This window comes from Schistocerca serialis, chromosome 5 (genome assembly GCF_023864345.2).
Source record: "Schistocerca serialis cubense isolate TAMUIC-IGC-003099 chromosome 5, iqSchSeri2.2, whole genome shotgun sequence".
In the NCBI taxonomy this organism is placed as follows: Eukaryota; Metazoa; Arthropoda; class Insecta; order Orthoptera; family Acrididae; genus Schistocerca; species Schistocerca serialis.
The window spans coordinates 650928275-650947844 of record NC_064642.1 but is presented as its reverse complement, the minus strand read 5'-3'; the positions used below and the strand labels follow the sequence as shown (position 1 = coordinate 650947844).

At 43.5% G+C, this 19570-nt stretch overlaps 1 protein-coding gene across 1 annotated transcript in view; it reads right to left on the bottom strand.

The window, feature by feature from the left end:
• Nucleotides 1-19570, bottom strand: part of LOC126480667 (sodium-coupled monocarboxylate transporter 1-like) — a 100283-nt gene that overhangs the window by 27665 nt on the left and 53048 nt on the right. The window contains exons 8-10 of the mRNA XM_050103891.1: nucleotides 10989-11097; nucleotides 9426-9535; nucleotides 7240-7423 (exon numbers count right to left, since the gene is read on the bottom strand). Coding sequence (XP_049959848.1) covers nucleotides 7240-7423; nucleotides 9426-9535; nucleotides 10989-11097 — 403 coding nt within the window. The remainder of the gene's footprint in view (nucleotides 1-7239; nucleotides 7424-9425; nucleotides 9536-10988; nucleotides 11098-19570) is intronic.

The following is a 19570-nucleotide window of genomic DNA, read 5'->3' as shown; positions in this document are numbered from 1 at the left end:
TCACAATCAAGCTACAATAGCCCATTACAAACAGTATTGTAAGGTGCTTGAAAATGTTCTTAGGAAGGCAAAGAGTATGTGATACGCAAATAGTAGGTCGACGATCTAAAGTCAGTTCGTAGTAAAAATATTTCTGTTACTGATAAATCAGATATATGTACAGTATTTAATAATAATTTTCTGGGCGTTGCTGATGAATCAAATATAAATTTAGATTCTACAGGGAGTCATATAACTTTCTTGGCATACGCCTTTCCGAGACTGATGTCTGAAATACTCTTCTGAGAAAATTGAGTCAATAATTAAATCACTGAAGACTAAGGACTCTCATCGTTGTGATGGAGTGCCAAGCAAAATACTAAAGTACTGTGCTGCACATGTTAGCCCTGTATTTAGCCATATTTGTAATTTTTTTCCTGTAGCAATGATCAGTTACCCGAACGATTGAAATACTCAGTAGTAAAGCCGCTTTATAAAAATGGAGAAAAGGATAATGTAGACAATTTTAGACCTATTTCTATACCATCAGTGTTTGTTAAAGTATTGAAAAGGCTGTGTACAGTTCGGCTTTAGAAGTAGTTTAACAACTGAAAATGCGATATTCTATTTTTTCTGTGACTTGCTGGATTGTTACACAAAAGGTTTCGAACGCTAGGCACATTTTTTGATTTAACTAAGGCATTTGATTGTGTTGATCACAAAATATTGCTCCAGATGTTGGACCATTACGGAATACGGGAAGTAGCTCACAATTGGTTCAGCTCTTACTTTAGCAACAGACAGCAAAACGTCATTATTCATAGTGTTGAGAATCGCTGTGACGTGGGGTCTGAGTGGGGTATGGTCAGGTGGGGGGTGCCCCAGGGATCAGTGTTGGGGCCACTCCTGTTCCTTATTTGTATAAATGATAAGCCCTCTAGTATTATGGGTAACTCTAAAATATTTCTTTTTGCTGATGACACTAGATTGGTAGTAAAGGATGTTGTATGCAACATTGGTTCGGTTTCAAATAGTGCAGTTCATGACTTAAGTTCATGTTTTGTAAAAAATAAACTAACGCTAAATCACAGTAAGACTCAGTTGTTACTAACACACAATCCAACAAAACCTGACGTTTTAATTTCACAGAGTGGGCATAAGACTAGTAAACTCAACAGTTCAAATTTCTGGGTGATCAGATAGATAGTAAGCTGTCCTGGAATGCTCACGTTCAGGATGTTGTTCAATGACTTAATGCTGCCATTTTTACTATTCGAACGGTATCTGAAGTGGGTGATCGTTCAACACGAAAATTAGTCTACTTTGCATATTTTCATTCGCTTATATCGTATGGTATTATATTCTGGGGTAACTATTTATATTCAAAATTTTTTGGATCAGAAACGGGCAGTCTGGGCAACAAGTGGTGTAAGTTCACGAAACTCTAGTCGGCTCCTGTTCACGAGTCTGGGTATTTTGACATTGGCCTCTCAATAGATATATTCCTTACTGTAATTTCTTGTTAACAATAATAGCTTATTCCCAAAAATAAGCAGCTTTCACTCAATTAATACTCGGCAGAAATCAAAGCTGCATTTGGATCGGACTTCCTTAAGTCTCGTGCAGAAAGGCGTGCAGTATACGGCTGCATCCATTTTCAATAAGCTACCACTGGAATTCAAATATCTTAGCAGTAATCCACGCGCTTTCAAATCGAAACTGCAGAGTTTCCTCATGGGTCACTGCTTCTATTCTGTCAATTAGTTCCTTGTAAATTTAAGCTGATTCTTGTTGTATTGTTGATTGCGTTTACTTAAACTTATCTATTATTACTTTTATGTTGTAATTTCGTATACTGACACGTTCCATGACCTCGGAGATTTACTCCCCAATTTGGTCCTACGGAACTTTGACGTGTAAATTAAAAAAAAAAAAAATGACATAGTCTTTGCAGGCATCGTTCAGTTGGAAAGTTACTGCGCCTCGCAGAGAGGCGCATGGAACAACATACGCAGATGTCAGCATTGAAGAGCGGACTTGTCGTTGATCTCAAGGAAGCTGGTTAGACTAATCGGCCAATTACTGGACATTTGAATAGGAGACATGCCACTATTCGAAGACATTCGCAGGAACCTTGGTCAAACACAGCATCAAGAAGGTAGGAAGCCGTTGATCTAGATAGATGATAGTACGTGAGGACCGAGAGGCACTCACAGTTCCGGATTCCTCATTATCATCGACCCGACGTGCGGCCGGTGCTTCAGTAACCACAAAGACCATTAATATGGGGGCTCACAGGAAGAGGGCTGAGCTCTGGGCTCTCTTCTCACCGACTGCCGTTGATCTCTGTGCACTGACAGGCCCGTCTGCAGTGGTGTCGGCACATTCGGCCTGGAATCTCGTTGACTGGAATGATGAGACACACTTCAAATTGAGTTCTGATGAGCAGCGAGGACATTTCGGGAGACTCGCTGGAGAGGGATGGGATACAAACCCGTCACCCATCATATGGGCTGACAGCCGGTAGTGACGGTCTGGGATGCCTTTTCATTTCATAGCAGGACCCCTTTGGTTGTCATCTGCAGTGCGCCTACAGCACAACGGTACGTTGACAATATTCTGTGTTCCTTTTTGTTGCCTTTCGTGTTATGCTGTTTTGGGCTTACATTTCAGAGAAATAGTGCCAACCGCACTCAGCAAGAATTTGGACCGCTAATCTTCATGCTGAAGCATAATGGGCAGGGCCCTCCAACCATCTCGGGATTTTGGTGATCTTACTCGCCAACTGGACAGAATTTTGCACGATATCTCTCAGGGGAACATCCAACACATTTATCAATGACTGCCCACCCGAATAAGGACCAGAAGAAGACCAACACGTTATTGGCTTGCTCTTTCTCTTGATTATATCATCCTTCATCAGCTTAACTTCGTGGTGCAATTAACTTCCACATGGGATGTGTCTCAGGCGAGTGACGTAGGTCAACGAAACTTCGACCATACATGGAACGAGCTGCTACAGTATACCACAGTAGTAACTGAAACTAATATTTGTTTTTATTTGTTGGTTAAGAGTGTATGATCACTACAGACGGAAATATATACTCTAAAACGAGTTTCCATGTGGGTCACAAGGTTGGTAAGGTCTTGTAGTAGGACGTTCCATTTATCCAACAGTTGCTGGATGGTTTTTGCTGCATGTGGACATTTTGCAGTATGGCTCCCCATCGCATCTCACACGCATTGATAATTGTTAAGTTGGGGGAGGCTGTGATACTGAGCTATGTTAATTGTAGGAGAAACAGAAGTTTTAAGCTAAGGAGTTAGCCTCAGGAAGCATTTGGCTGCATGGACGATGTGTACAATATTTCAGTAGGGACACAATAAAACAGATTTCACATTCATCAGATACACTCCTGGAAATTGAAATAAGAACACCGTGAATTCATTGTCCCAGGAAGGGGAAACTTTATTGACACATTCCTGGGGTCAGATACATCACATGATCACACTGACAGAACCACAGGCACATAGACACAGGCAACAGAGCATGCACAATGTCGGCACTAGGACAGTGTATATCCACCTTTCGCAGCAATGCAGGCTGCTATTCTCCCATGGAGACGATCGTAGAGATGCTGGATGTAGTCCTGTGGAACGGCTTGCCATGCCATTTCCACCTGGCGCCTCAGTTGGACCAGCGTTCGTGCTGGACGTGCAGACCGCGTGAGACGACGCTTCATCCAGTCCCAAACATGCTCAGTGGGGGACAGATCCGGAGATCTTGCTGGCCAGGGTAGTTGCCTTACACCTTCTAGAGCACGTTGGGTGGCACGGGATACATGCGGACGTGCATTGTCCTGTTGGAACAGCAAGTTCCCTTGCCGGTCTAGGAATGGTAGAACGATGGGTTCGATGACGGTTTGGATGTACCGTGCACTATTCAGTGTCCCCTCGACGATCACCAGTGGTGTACGGCCGGCGTAGGAGGTCGCTCCCCACACCATGATGCCGGGTGTTGGCCCTGTGTGCCTCGGTCGTATGCAGTCCTGATTGTGGCGCTCACCTGCACGGCGCCAAACACGCATACGACCATCATTGGCACCAAGGCAGAAGCGACTCTCATCGCTGAAGACGACACGTCTCCATTCGTCCCTCCATTCACGCCTGTCGCGACACCACTGGAGGCGGGCTGCACGATGTTGGGGCGTGAGCGGAAGACGGCCTAACGGTGTGCGGGACCGTAGCCCAGCTTCATGGAGACGGTTGCGAATGGTCCTCGCCGATACCCCAGGAGCAACAGTGTCCCTAATTTGCTGGGAAGTGGCGGTGCGGTCCCCTACGGCACTGCATAGGATCCTACGGTCTTGGCGTGCATCCGTGCGTCGCTGCGGTCCGGTCCCGGGTCGAAGGGCACGTGCACCTTCCGCCGACCACTGGCGACAACATCGATGTGCTGTGGAGACCTCACGCCCCACGTGTTGAGCAATTCGGCGGTACGTCCACCCGGCCTCCCGCATGCCCACTATACGCCCTCGCTCAAAGTCCGTCAACTGCACATACGGTTCACGTCCACGCTGTCGCGGCATGCTACCAGTGTTAAAGACTGCGATGGAGCTCCGTATGCCACGGCAAACTGGCTGACACTGACGGCGGCGGTGCACAAATGCTGCGCAGCTAGCGCCATTCGACTGCCAACACCGCGGTTCCTGGTGTGTCCGCTGTGCCGTGCGTGTGATCATTGCTTGTACAGCCCTCTCGCAGTGTCCGGAGCAAGTATGGTGTGTCTGACACACCGGTGTCAATGTGTTCTTTTTTCCATTTCCAGGAGTGTATTTTAAGACAGACTTACTTGCGTAGAAAAAAGATGAGTGGCATTTACTTGGCTTTGTCAGTTGAACATTCCTTAATTTTTATTACAGCATGGTTCTGTGCCCTTTTCCATCAACATATAACTAAAATTACCCTTAGAATATTTTTTTGTACTATGGCACCTTATTGCTGCGTAAAGAGACAGTTGTAAGAAAAGTTTCCTTAATTCATGTTTGTCTACTTTGCTGCCACGGGTTTGTAATGCATAGCTAAGAAACCGGGAAAGAAGCATTCAATCAAATATTTTGAATAGGATACAAATGGAACGAATAATGTCTGGCTACACCATATTGAAAGAAGGAAATTCCCATAACATAAATTAAGCTTGTATATCTCGTTAAATTCATTGAGTCATTCTATATCCCGTAGCCTAATGAGCAACCGATTGCCACACAAAAAAAAAAAAAAAAAAAAAAAAACCTACAGAATATTTTAATATTTAAATGGTATTAGCTTTTACGTTTTATTTTAGAACTGGAATAAAGATTGACACATATTCATCACTTCAGGGCTTGTCGATTACAGTAATGACTAATATCAATGTGAGGTCTAACATTAAATTAAACATTACATATAGAACAGAAACTGTACATTTACTCCCATTGAAGATACACCATATCCATCTTTCGTCGGTGCTGGCTCTTCACTGAGTTTCAGTAATTCTGAATTTAACATTGCTCTAAATTTATACTGTAGGATCACAACTTATTTCTTACAATGAAAAAATAGATTATGTACTATCTCCTGGTCGTTCGGAGACTACACTTGGTGCAAGCCGTCCTGCTGCTATATTCTTGCTGAAGTTGAATTTCGAATACGTGTTCTGATGTAATTTAAATACTCTGTGGCTTTTACTGCTCCAGCGTTTCTGACATACACAATGAAGTGAACTGACTATTTCTTAACATGAAAAACCTGTCTATTTTAATAAGATGTTCTGATGTTTTTATAAGAGAGAATAAATCTGCAAACGAAAATATCATTATTGAATACTCATATAATTTATACTATTTTTCGTACTATAATGCGCTACTGACGAAATGGAAGGCACCCTTTCACAATGTCAAGTGGCCAAATTAAACAACTAGGTCTGAGCCCACACTGATTGTGCGCTTATACCACCGTTCTCAGATAACTGAATATTCTGAGGGATTTTAGTGACGTAAATCTAGAAATAACTTAAATGTATACTTTATCTGAACTGAAACAAACACAACGACTGAATATTATGGAGAATCTGATATTAGTATCAATTCATTATATAACATTTTTCAAACAAGTATATTTACAAACAACTGATTTAACACAAGAAGAACACAAAAGTGTTAAAAAAATTAGTTACTTGAGCTGATAAACTTAGCAAAAAAGGAGATTTTTAAATTCAACTAATGATTTGGGCACTTTTTGTATGGATTGAAATTCTTCCACAATTTGAATGACTGTGGCATTGTAATTAATCAGGAAACAAAACGCTTTACGTTCCCTAACACAAACTGCAAACTTCAATTCGCAAAAGTGATTAGGAAGCTTGATTCCGTCCACTTTATTTTATTTTCCGTCGGTTATCACTGGTATGTCTACTACACTCGCTCGAAAAATGTCAGAGATTTATATTTCACACCGAGGCGAAAAATATCGAGGACTAGTGTGAAGAATAAAATTGTACAGTATCTTTGATGTAAAAAGTACCGACTGTATTGGAAAAGTATACTGTATTGAAAAAGCATACACTACCACAATAAATTAGTTGAAAAAATGAAACTACAGTATCTCAGTGTTTTCTCATCTCATAAAGATATGATTTTATGTATACAGACTGAAGCAGCGAGTGAAAATTTGTACGAAGACCGGGAATCGAACCAGCTTATTAGACGGGGGCGCTAGCCTCTATGCCACGTTGTCAAAGTGCTTCCCACAACTGCAGAGACTACACTTGCACGCTTCCCTCCTCTATCCATATTCTCACTGCCGACCCAGTCTACTCTAAATTCCCCTTTACACACGAACAGATTTGCCGAAGCTCTCCATGTTCTCGAATAGTGCCTCAGCATTGAACGAAAATGAGGGATCCAGCCTGAACCCCCAGTGTAGGTACTTACATAAATTTTTAATTACCACTTAAGTCTATTTACATAAAATTTGTTAGAGGATTAAACGAACAGAAGCTCAAAGACAATATCAGACTAAAGATCCAATTGATTACATAAACCTTTCAGATTTTTTATGCTTAAAGGTATGTACTATCAGAATTATCGTTTTAGCTAAGTAATGAATTAATTTTCTCATTTCTCGTATTGTCCGAATGTTTCTGTAAGTACCCTACAACAAATGTCCGGAGCTCTTCTGAACTTTTGGGTATACGTTGTTGCCTTTGAGATGCGTGCTTACCTCCAGAATTGTTCCCAGCCGCTCGACAATGAAGACCATTCCTACGGTGACGATGCCCACAGCCAGCACGATACCTTGCATTATAAAATTCACCAGAAGATCCGTCTTCTTTTTGGGCATCAGGGGCAGCAGGAAGTCCTCGTAGATAGTAGCAGAAAGAGCGTTGAGAGTGCCAGACATGGAACTAAAATCAAGCGCTCATTGCTAAGATGTGTAAGACGAATTACTAGTAGTACAGAATAAATATACTGGAACACCAAGCAAATTTTCACATATCAGCTGCTAATTTCTGGACACTGATATTAAACTAGTTAGTTCAGGATGATTTCGTGATGTTAAACTTTCAGGAATAGTGAAACAAAGCTAAATATGTCAGTTTGAGTTAGGAATCCTAGTCCGAAAACAAGCTATCCGAAATTTATGAGCGAAAAACTTTCTGATTTCTGACAGTGGAGTACAAGTATCGGTGCTGTTGTTACTACGAGGGTCACTCCAAAAAAAATGCACACTATTTTTGTAAAAATACAGTTTTAATTCCGCATGTGTGAAAGTTTTACAGTGTGTAGATACATCCTTCCCCTTTGTTTTCAAACTTAGTTCAACCTGTTCCCGTGAGTGGCGTCGTCATAGCATATCTTCAAGATGGCTGCTACACTTGACGTTAGTCAGAAGCAACGTGCTGTCGTAGAATTGCTGTGCTCCGAAAACGAGAGAGTGGGAAAAATCCACAAGAGGTTGAAAAAGGTGTATAGAGATGCTGCTGTCGATCGCAGTACAGTTAGTCGGTGGGCAAGCAGGTTACGTGATGAATGTGGGCACGGCAATATTGACGATTGTCCTCGCAGAGGCAGACGTCGTGCTGCAAACACTCCCGACAATGTGCAGAGAGTTAACGAATTGGTGACTGCTGCCAGACGCATCACAGTGAACGAATTGTCACTCTACTTTGGGAAAGGGGAAGGAAGTGTTTGCAAAATACTGAAAGTGTCGGCAAAAGCAGGCACGGCCACATGTCAGTCAAAAAACCATGGAAGCGATCACAAAACTTTGATGGACAACACTGAAACACCATCCTTACAGTCCTGACCTGGCTCCATGTGACTATCATCTCTCTGGGAAACCGAAAGATTCTCTTCGTGGAACAGGTTTGAAGATGATGACTCCCTTGTGCACGCTGCCAAACAGTGGCTCCAACACGTTGGTCCAGATTTTCACCGTGCGGGTATACAGGCGCTGGTTCCAAGATGGAGTAAGGCAGTTGAGAGGGATGGTAATTATGTGGAGAAATGAAAATATTGTTTCTAAAGGAAGTATCTACACCCTGTAAAACTTTCAAACATGTAGAATAAAAGATGCATTTAAAAAAAATAGTGTGCATTTCTTTTGGAGTGACCCTCGTATGATTATTGGGTAGGAAAATTTTAGAGGCGTTAGTATGGACCAAAATTAGAAAAAGGCTAGTAAACATTGGCACCTGTTCATCACAATGGTTTATCTCAGTTAAATTTTCCTTGGAGACGTGTACATCTCCATAGATACAGGGGTGATGACTGTAGTAACATGTGTACAGTAATAAAATCGACAAACGCTACTGAACTGACTTATTCCTCACATTAGATGTTTCGGAAGATACGTTCCAATTTCTCCTATAGTTAAATGAAGTGTTTACACTTCCCATGAATACATTGCAAACATGTGTAATCATGAGAGCATCTTGGAACCAGTAGGTACAACAGTTTGTGACACTTGTTTCCAGTTGAAGCTGAAACGCAGTCTCGCAGCTGATAAGACGGCACAAGTGATTAAAATTGTTTACTCTTCTTGACTAATCTATGTCAAATTAAAGTGTCAAATTAAATTAGCAACGGCTCCAGTTCCCTACTTCAGTTAAAGAACGTCCAGAATAAAATTTTGCATTTAAATGGTCACATCCTAAAACATAGTTCAATTGCGCATCGTTTGGAAAGAGATATTCCTTGTCATACTGTCGTATTGTTTCTTGTTGAAGTTATTTTGTCCCATTGTCGGTTTGGCTCTTAGCATGAACGACAAGGTCTCAGTTGTAGTGAAATCTGGGCTATAACTACTCCGTCAGTACTGCACGCTGGTATTCATCGACCATAAGCAACACTGAGGACGGCCGTACGTGTTCTCCAAGACTCCCCTGCTGCAGAGCCTGTACGCACCTGAGGGCAGCGCCGAATATGCCGGCGACGAAGAGGCCCGGCAGTCCGGGGACGTGGCCGGCCACCCGCATCACGTAGAAGGGCAGCAGCTGGTCGGGACGAGACACCTCCTGCACCGCCGTGGCAGCCGAGGACATTGTAAACATCACATCGCAGACGTATTTCATCTCTCTATATTAATGAATTCTTTCAGCAACAAGATATGCAATAAACTGCGACATTGGATGTACTCAATGAGCAATATTACATCATCGTCCAGGATACGAGATACGACGTCATAAATATCAGCGTGAAAATGAAACTACAGGGCGTAATTCATTAGAGTTACAGCTGGAATATGTGTACATATAGGTGAGAAGTATGTTAAATATATGTGAAATATACTTTACATGTGCATACGCAACCAAAATCAAGAGTAAAAAGCTCATCCTAAACCCCTGCAACGATTTCACCGAATTCCGTCCACATATTAGTGGCGATCTGGAAATAATTACTGTGGGAGGATGAATTACCAGGCTATTACTGTGGTAAGCCTGATAAAGTTAGGAGAGAGGAGGAGATGGACAGATAGTAAGGGGGAAGAAAGTTCAAAAAAATGGGTCAAAGCACTATGGGACTTAACATCTGAGGTCATCAGTCCACTAGACTTAGAACTACTTAAACCTAACTAACCTAAGGACATCACACATCCATGCTCGAGGCTGTGACCGCAGCAGAAGCGCGCATCCGGACTAAAGCGCCTAGAGCCGCAAGGTCACAGCGGCCGGCGGGGAAGGAGGAGATACACAGGTGGGAGGAAGAGATACACACAGATAGAGAGAGGAATGCGAAATGGATAGAAAGAGGGGAGAGGAGGAGATGGACAAGGAAAAGAAAAATCAGAGATTGGCAGATATAGGATATAGGAGCAGGTGAAGAGGGAAGGCGAGGAGCAAATTACCAGAGAAAGGGAAGGGGAGTTGGACAGAGAGAGAGAGGAGAGTTGGAGGTAGGCAGGTAAAGGAACGAGGAGAGAGAGAGGAGGATATGAACACAGCGAGGGTCTGGAGGAGAAGAACAGAGATAAGGGGAGGAGGAGATAGAGAAAGAGCGGGAGAGGAGGAGATGGAATTAAAGGTGGGAGAGGAAACGAGGTTTGAAGGAAGAAACATATGGATTCAGGTTGGAGGAGCAGATGTACAGAAAGAGGGGGCAGGACGAGATAGACGGAGAGAGGGGCAGAAGGAGATGGACAGAGACGGGATGACGGAGGGACAGACAGAGGGGAAAGGAGAAGATGGCAATAAATACATACAATGACGGGTACTCAGTACTATCTGCTACTTAATGAATACTTTTTAATTGTTACTTCTGTCATGATGCCGTAAACCGATCTTAACAGAAGAGCATCAGACTTGTAATCCACTACCGAAAGAAGCAGGGGATACATTTCGTTATGCGAGAAATTAAAGCTCAAATATTTCGTATTTGAAAAGTCGTGAGATAATGCACTGACACACGAAGTAATAATACTGAAATAAAGTATCTGAGCCAGAAAATTTGTAAATACGGGGGAGCACTTACGTGGGTTTTGACAGGATCACAGTCGCGATAGGTGGCGTAGAGCAGGAACCCAGAAAAGACGCTGATGACCTTCATGAGGATTATGCCAAAAGTGAAGCCAGCCAGCGCCCTGCGAAATGAAGCTTATGTCAGTAATTAAGTAATTTCTATAGGAACAGGTTAAAGACAGTTCAACATTTTTGATTGGTTCCCGAATGTAGACGCGTCCTCTGCTAACTATGACTGGTCGTATTTCAGACACACTATATATATGCAGCACGCAGCAAATTTTGCATGAATTATTTGCACTGTTATCCGTTGTCTTAGACATAAATGAACTGTTTACGGCTGCTAGTAACATTGCACGTTCTGTACGGTATCGACACAAGAAAATCGAGAATGGTGGAAGGAACCAAACTGACATCGTCTCGATTGCGATGTTTCCTGCACTTCTGTGTGACAAATTCTAGTAAGCAACTGTTTAGTGCTCCACTAACCACAGTAACCAACTAGTTAGAAACAAACTAAGGAATGGAACCCGTTGGCACCGTGGTTTACGTTCCCGAATCCCACAGCTCGTCTTGGGTAACCATCCCGAAATAAGACGCTGGTGATTTCTCGAATCAAAATAAGAGTGGTTCCCATCACCTCTCACAATCTCCTTAATGTCCTCAACCTACCGAACGGCTGCCCCGACTGGAAAGACTTTCGTGTTGACGGGACGTTAAGCCTCAATTTCCCTCCATTTTAACTGTAGGTTGTACGTAATTTTAAAATAAGAAGCCCAGAAATAATATCCCATTCCTTGGCTGATTTTCTAGTTCCTGTGCTCTCGTTCTCTTTCGGGAATAGTTGACAGAATGCATCTCGCACAAAATTAAAGTACCAAACACGGAGAACAAATGAAAGTCACGTTACATGGAAGGTAAATTAAATCAATTTCGGAGGTGGCTTCAGAATCTAAAACTGCACTGACAGAAAATTTATAGTTAGAAAATGCCTTCATAAATTTTAAGCAGTGAAGCCATTATCTTCCAAGAATTTTTCAACTGACAGTCAGAGAGTTGTTTGTGTTTCAGTGGGCACCCAAGCTTTCCTGCCGTAAGCAGAACAAATATTTGCTATTCTAATCCCATTCCTCGATTCTCTGTTTAACACTCTTTGTTGTTCCCTCCAGTTTTCTCATATACTACCGCATCCGTTCCCTATTAACTAATCCTAATAATCTTAGCAACTGCCTCACCGTAGTACCTACTCTTCGTATGGGTTTTCCCTCATATACCTTTACTTCTTCTTTCTGATACCGCTTCATTATACACGATATGGTTCGTTAATGTTTAGCAATGCTCAGACGCAATTTGTAAATCTCCAGTTTTTTTTTTTTTTTTCGCTTTGGGTAGTACTCCACACAAGCCTACAATTTCAGCACCTTGTCTATTAATTTTGAACCAGTATTGGAAACTTGTCTTCTTTTGATAGTAGCATCTTCGCAAGCCATTTCAGCTACTTTTAAGATGTACAAAATTTAGGCTATTATCGTAATGTCTGCTAAGGTTTCCGTTTTCATATTCGTTTTCTTTGCGGAGAACGAAAAATACACGGACGGCAGAAAGAAATAAAGCACTCCGTCTTCATGGCACAAGTGGCCCATCGGGATCATCCGACCGCCGTGTCATCCTCAGATGAGGATGCGGATAGGAGGGGCGTGTGGTCAGCACACCGCTCTCCCGGTCGTTATGATGGTATTCTTTGACCGGAGCCGCTACTATTCGGTCGAGTAGCTCCTCAATTGGCATCACAAGGCTGAGTGCACCCCGAAAAATGGCAACAGCTCATGGGAGCTGGATGGTCACCCATCCAAGTGCCAGCCACGCCAGACAGCGCTTAACTTCGGTGATCTCACGGGAACCGGTGTATCCAATGCGGCAAGGCCGTTGCCGCAGAAAGAAGTAGCAACACCAAAATGTAATTAATGTAGAATAACGAAATTTCGGAAATACATTTGTCTAGGTAACATATTTAAGTGATTAACATTGCACAGTCACCGATTATGTAAACGCGAGATAAGCTTTTGCAAATGTGAAATGCAAGTAAATTAATAACCACCATAATGTTGAATGCAAGCTCGTAAAAGAGCATGCGCTGTGTTTCACAGGTGCCGGAAGTTAGTTTGTGGGCTGGAGTACCATGCTCATCGAGTACCATTCGTGTTGTACTTGGTCGGTCAACTGAGGGACGGATAATGCTGGTTGTGGATGACGCTGGTGTTGTCGTCAGATCATGTCCCACATGTCTTCGACTGGAGTCACATCTGATGACAGAGCTGGCCAAGGCAACACGTCGACAGTCTATAGAGCATGTTTGGTTACAACAGCGATCTGTGAGCGAGGGTTATCCTTTTGGAAAACACTTCCTGGAATGCTGTTCATGAATGGCAGCACAACATGTCGAATCACCAATTGACTTTCAGATTTGCAGTCTGGGTGCTTGGGACAACCACGAGAGCTCTCCTGCTGTCATACGAAGTCGTACCCCAGACCATAAGCCCAGGTGTAGGTCCAGTATGTCTAGCAACCAGACAAGCTGGCTACAAGCGCTCATCTGGCCTCCTTCTAACTAGGACACATGCCATCACCACTGGAGTCGCAAATGGCGGTGATTTGGGCCCAGTGGAAGGCACGTTATAGTCCATCTGACTTGGAGCTGTTTTTGAAGTATCCGATTTGTAACATGTCGTTGAGCCAATGTGGTACCAACTACGGCACATGCAGTAAAATGCGACAGAGCCATGCGCCGAACACGATGTTCTTCGCTCTCGGAAGTGCCACGTAGCCGTCCATAACTCGGTCTTCTTGAGACCATACGTTCCCGTGACCACCGATGTCAACAGTGATATACAGGGTGTTACAAAAAGGCACGGCCAAACTTTCAAGAAACATTCCTCACACACAAATAAAGAAAAGACGTTATGTGGACATGTGTCCGGAAACGCTCACTTTCCATGTTAGAGCTCATTTTATCACTTCTCTTCAAATCACATTAATCATGTAGTGGAAACACACAGCAACAGAACGTACCAGCGTGACTTCACTTTGTTACAGGAAATGTTCAAAATGTCCTCCGTTAGCGAGGATGCATGCATCCACCCTCCGTCGCATGGAATCCCTGATGCGCTGATGCAGCCCTGGAGAATGGCGTATTGTATTACAGCCGTCCACAATACGAGCAGGAAGAGACTCTACATTTGGTACCGGGGTTGCGTAGACAAGAGCTTTCAAATGCCCCATAAATGAAAGTCAAGAGGGTTGAGGTCAGGAGAGCGTGGAGGCCATGGAATTGGTCCGCCTCTGCCAATCCATCGGTCACCGAATCTGTTGTTGAGAAGCGTACGAACACTTCGACTGAAATGTGCAGAAGCTCCATCGTGCATGAACCACATGTTGTGTCGTACTTGTAAAGGCACGTGTTATAGCAGCACTGGTAGAGTATCCCGTATGAAAACATGATAACGTGCTCCATTGAGCGTAGGTGGAAGAACATGGGGGCCAATCAAGACGTCACCAACAATGCCTGCCCAAACGTTCACAGAAAATCTGTGTTGATGTCGTGACTGCACAATTGCTTGTGGATTGTCGTCAGCCCACATGTTGATTGTAAAAATTTACAATTTGATCACGTTGGAATGAAGCCTCATCCGTAAAGAGAACATTTGCACTGAAATGAGGATTGACACATTGTTGGATGAACCATTCGCAGAAGTGTACCCGTGGAGGGCAATCAGCTGCTGATAGTGCCTGCACACGCTGTACATGGCACTGAAACAACTGGTTCCCCCGTAGCACTCTCCATACAGTGACGCGGTCTAAGTTATCTTGTACACCAGCAACTTCTCTGACGCTGACATTAGGGTTAACGTCAACTGCACGAAGAATTGCCTTGTCCATTGCAGGTGTCCTCGTCGTTCTAGGTCTTCCCCAGTCGCGAGTCGTAGGCTGGAATGTTCCGTGCTCCCTAAGACACCGATCAATTGCTTCGAACGTCTTCCTGTCGGGACACCTTTGTTCTGGAAATCTGTCTCGATACAAACGTACCGCGCTACGGGTATTGCACCGTGCTAATCCATACATCAAATGGGCATCTGCCAACTCCGCATTTGTAAACATTGCACTGACTGCAAAACCACGTTCGTGATGAACACTAACCTGTTGATGCTACGTACTGACGTGCCTGATGCTAGTACTGCAGAGCAATGAGTCGCATGTCAACACAAACACCGAAGTCAACATTACCTTCCTTCAATTGGGCCAACTGGCGGTGAATCGAATAAGTACAGTACATACTGACGAAACTAAAATGAGCTCTAACATGGAAATTAAACGTTTCCGGACACATGTCCACATAACATCTTTTCTTTCTTTGTGTGTGAGGAATGTTTCCTGAAAGTTTGGCCGTACCTTTTTGTAACACCCTGTATAATGGCTACATTTCTGCCAAGCCTTTCTGGAGTATCACAGAATTAATATCCAGCTTCTCGTAGCCCTATTACACGACCTCGTTCAAACTCTGTGAGGTGTTGATAGTGGCGTCTTTGTCGCCTTAAAGGCATTATTGACTACCATCAACTCACTACGTCCAGTCAGAAAGGTAACCAATGGTCACAACTGTTACAAGGTGTATTTAAAGCAAACGTGATTCGCATCCCGAAAGCGGAGCTACTAATCCGGTCTCATACCACAGGCGCTTAATCCGGATAGACAACGTCTTTCAGATCTAGAAACACGCCTACCAACTTATGTTTATTTAGCGCAACTCCTTCATGTTATTGCGATTTTTTTCCGTTAGTGGATATGCAACTCAACTTGAATTTAACTGTCCTGGCAAAATCGTTCTTATACCCCTGGTATATGTCCTGGTAATGTCCGTTGAAAGTTTTGAGAATTGTTTATGCTCCACTGTAGTTTTCTTACGATTCTGGAAAATATTTTTCAATCGATTCGTCAGCTATTCCACATCCAAGAAATAAATTACAACATTTTTTTTACATCATATTAAGATTAATTATGATCACTAACATTTGCTGATCTTTGAAAAAGGTACTCATCTTGTAAGTAGGCTGTATAGGCTTTTTTAATGGTAATACCACGTAGCGCTCTGTATGAAAACCACTGGCTGTGCTGTGTGCAGTCTGTGGCTGGTTTGCATTGTTGTTGGCTATTGTAGTGTTGGACAGCTGGATGTTAACAGCGCGTAGCGTTGCGCAGTTGGATCAGAGCCGCCAGCAGTGGTGGATGTGGGGAGAGAGATGGCGGAGTTTTGAGAGCCGATGATCTGGACGTGTGTCCATCAGAGACAGTAAATTCGTAAGACTGGATGTCATGAACTGATATATATATATATTATGACTCTTAAAGACTGTTAAGGTAAACCTTTCATTTGCTAACTATGCCTATCAGTAGTTAGTGCCTTCAGTAGTTAGATTCTTTTAGCTGGCAGTACTGGCGCTCGCTGTATTGCAGTAGTTCGAGTAACGAAGATTTTTGTGAGGTAAGTGATTGATGAAAGGTATAGATTATTGTCAGTCAGGGCCATTCTTTTGTAGGGATTTTTGAAAGTCAGATTGCGTTGCGCTGAAAATATTGTGTGTCAGTTTAGTGTTGATCAGAATAAGTAAAGAGAGTAATGTCTGAGTACGTTCAGTTTTGCTCAGCTGTTTGAAAAGCAAATAATGTAAGAGGTTTATTAGCACAGTCATTCATTAATTTTTCTAAGGGAACGTTTCAATCTTTATTCTTATGTAGCTTAGACCGACGTCAATTACTTTACGTATCCTCAAGATCTGTTTACATGTAATGGTCACGAGAGCAGTGTAAGACTAAAGGGTGATAGAACAACTCGGAACACATGACATACATTTTATGGTACTACGTGACTGTTTGCTCGTCTGTAACAGATAGTGAAGAAGAGAACTTTGCCACTGATGCTAATAACATGTTTGCATTTCATACAGCGATTTATGGTCATACGAAAGGATGATAGATGATCAGACACATCTGGATGATATTACGCATACACAAGTCGCTTGGAAAATTAAATAACAGATGCAGTCACCGTATCCTAGGAGTCCTAACTAGAAATTCACGGCAGCTGGTCTTACGTATCCCGTCAGGAGACTGTTACAGCCTTTGAGAGGCGTTAATCTGTGAGCTGGGCAACCCACTATTCCCTTTATAAATGCTAATCGTGGCGAGAACCGTGTGGAGCAGACGAATAGTATCCCGTTATAGTACTTTAATATGGATAGTGAATGTCAGTTCACCAGTACATGCCGACCGCTGTGGCCAAGTGGTTCGAGGCGCTTCAGTCAGGAACCGCGCTGCTGCTACGGTAGCAGGTTCGAATCCTGCCTCGAGTATGGATGTGTGATGTCCTTAGGTTTTGGTAGTTCTAAGTCTAGGGGACTGAAGACCTCAGATGTTAAGTCCCATAGCGTTTAGCACCATTTGAACCAGTACATACATTTTTCGGTCACATTAAAACAGCCACGCGTCAAAAGCCTGAGTAAACATCTTTTGCAGTGCGAACCGCTGCGAATTGTGCAGGAAGACAGCTAACGAAGTTCTGGATGTGGCCGACGGAGATGTGAAGCCACGCAGGCTCCAGTGTTGGGGCCAGCTGCGCTAGATTCCTCGGTTGAGGATCCTAGGCCCGAACATCCCGATAGATTGGGCTTAAATCGACAGGGCTGTACGGAAACATCTTGGTTATCTTCGAACTACGTGTATATACTACGAGCTGTGTGACAAGCTGCATTGTCCTGCTAGCAGATGCTACTGTGCCTAGGAAAAACAAACTGCGTAAAGGGATTCAAATGGCTCTGAGCATTATCCGACCGGCGTAAAGAGGTGCATATGGATAGATACATACAAGTGCTGATCCATTTTGCCTTTCTAAATGACGATATCACGCAAGGAATGCCTGGAAAACATTTCCCAGCCCATTAAAATCATGTGTGGTTTTTGATTTCATACATTTCATGCTGTATGTGCCATTGGCCATTTGTTTGATGCAGCATAAATCGTCATTCATCTGAAAAGGCCAACCTGTCTCCATTCATTGGTCGTCCAGTTGCAGTATAGACGTACAGATTCCAGCCTTCCTTGCCGATGAACAGCAGTACATATAGATGCACGAAGCAGGCACCCGCAGAGGAGGCCAAAAGTTGACTTAATGGTCGCTGACGGCACACCATTGGTAGCGCTTTGTTTCATCTGGGTGATTAGTTGCTTATCAGCCACACATGTCGTCATCGCCCGTGCACAATAGTTCACGGCTCTCAGTTATGGCCCCTGGTGCGCTACAGAAGCCATGGCGCCGGTTTGAGACAACGCCATTTTGTCGTGCACGTCATACTGTAACCAATGGGGAATGAGAACAGTTTACGAACTTAACCGTTTCGGAAATGCTTGCACCATTGGAGAATTTACCAATGTTCGTGTCGTTCGGTGGTGGTGGTGGTGGTGGTGGTGGTTAGTGTTTAACGTCCCGTCGACAACGAGGTCATTAGAGACGGAGCGCAAGCTCGGGTTAGGGAGGGATTGGGAAGGAAATCGGCCGTGCCCTTTCAAAGGAACCATCCCGGCATTTGCCTGAAACAATTTAGGGAAATCACGGAAAACCTAAATCAGGATGGCCGGAAATGGGATTGAACCGTCGTCCTCCCGAATGCGAGTCCAGTGTGCTAACCACTGCGCCACCTCGCTCGGTCGTGTCGTTCGGGACGTCAGATAATTTGCTCCGTTTCCGAATCACGACATCGACTGGAATGTTTTCCCGCCCCTCACCCCTGACACGCTTTACATACCCTCCACTGCTAGTGCTGCCACCTAATGTCTGTGACTGGTTATTGGTCGCTGAATGTAGAACACAGGTGTTGGTCACAATAACGCGACTGTACCGTGTATATCACCCGTTCGGACAGCCGAGACTGCACCTGGCACATGAAAATGGGGGAGACAATCTTCCTAAAATACCCAAGCACCACTCCAGTCGCACTACGTCGTAGTTTATGAAGTTTACTAGCCTGCCCCATACCCATCTGGTGATGACCCCACTTAAGAATTTGGTCTTTGCATGATATATTTCTAGATAGTTTATTCTACCGCATGAACTCGTTTGTAGAAATCTAAATCACGACTTTGCTGCAGCCCAGCTGCGCTCTCGTCATCGTTCGTTACCCATAGTATTTTAGTGTACCTGCAAACGTACAGATCTATGGATCACAATTTTATCTGATGCCCGACACCTCATCATTTGACGATTAACGCCTATGTGGTTTTAACACATTTCTGACGCCAATAGAGTGTGCGTCCACTGGAACCACAAACTATGCTGAACAGCCAGAGTGAGAAATTAACAACCTTAGTATACCACTAGCTGTGAGATCGTACGCGTTAAGTATTACTTCCATTTCCTTATCCTGTGTCACATACCATTCAGAGCGATTGTTATTAACATTTAAAAAACTACGAAGCGACGTATATGACACTGAGACAAATTTATACCGTGGTAATAATACAGAACTCTCACGTTCTTGAAATAAAGAG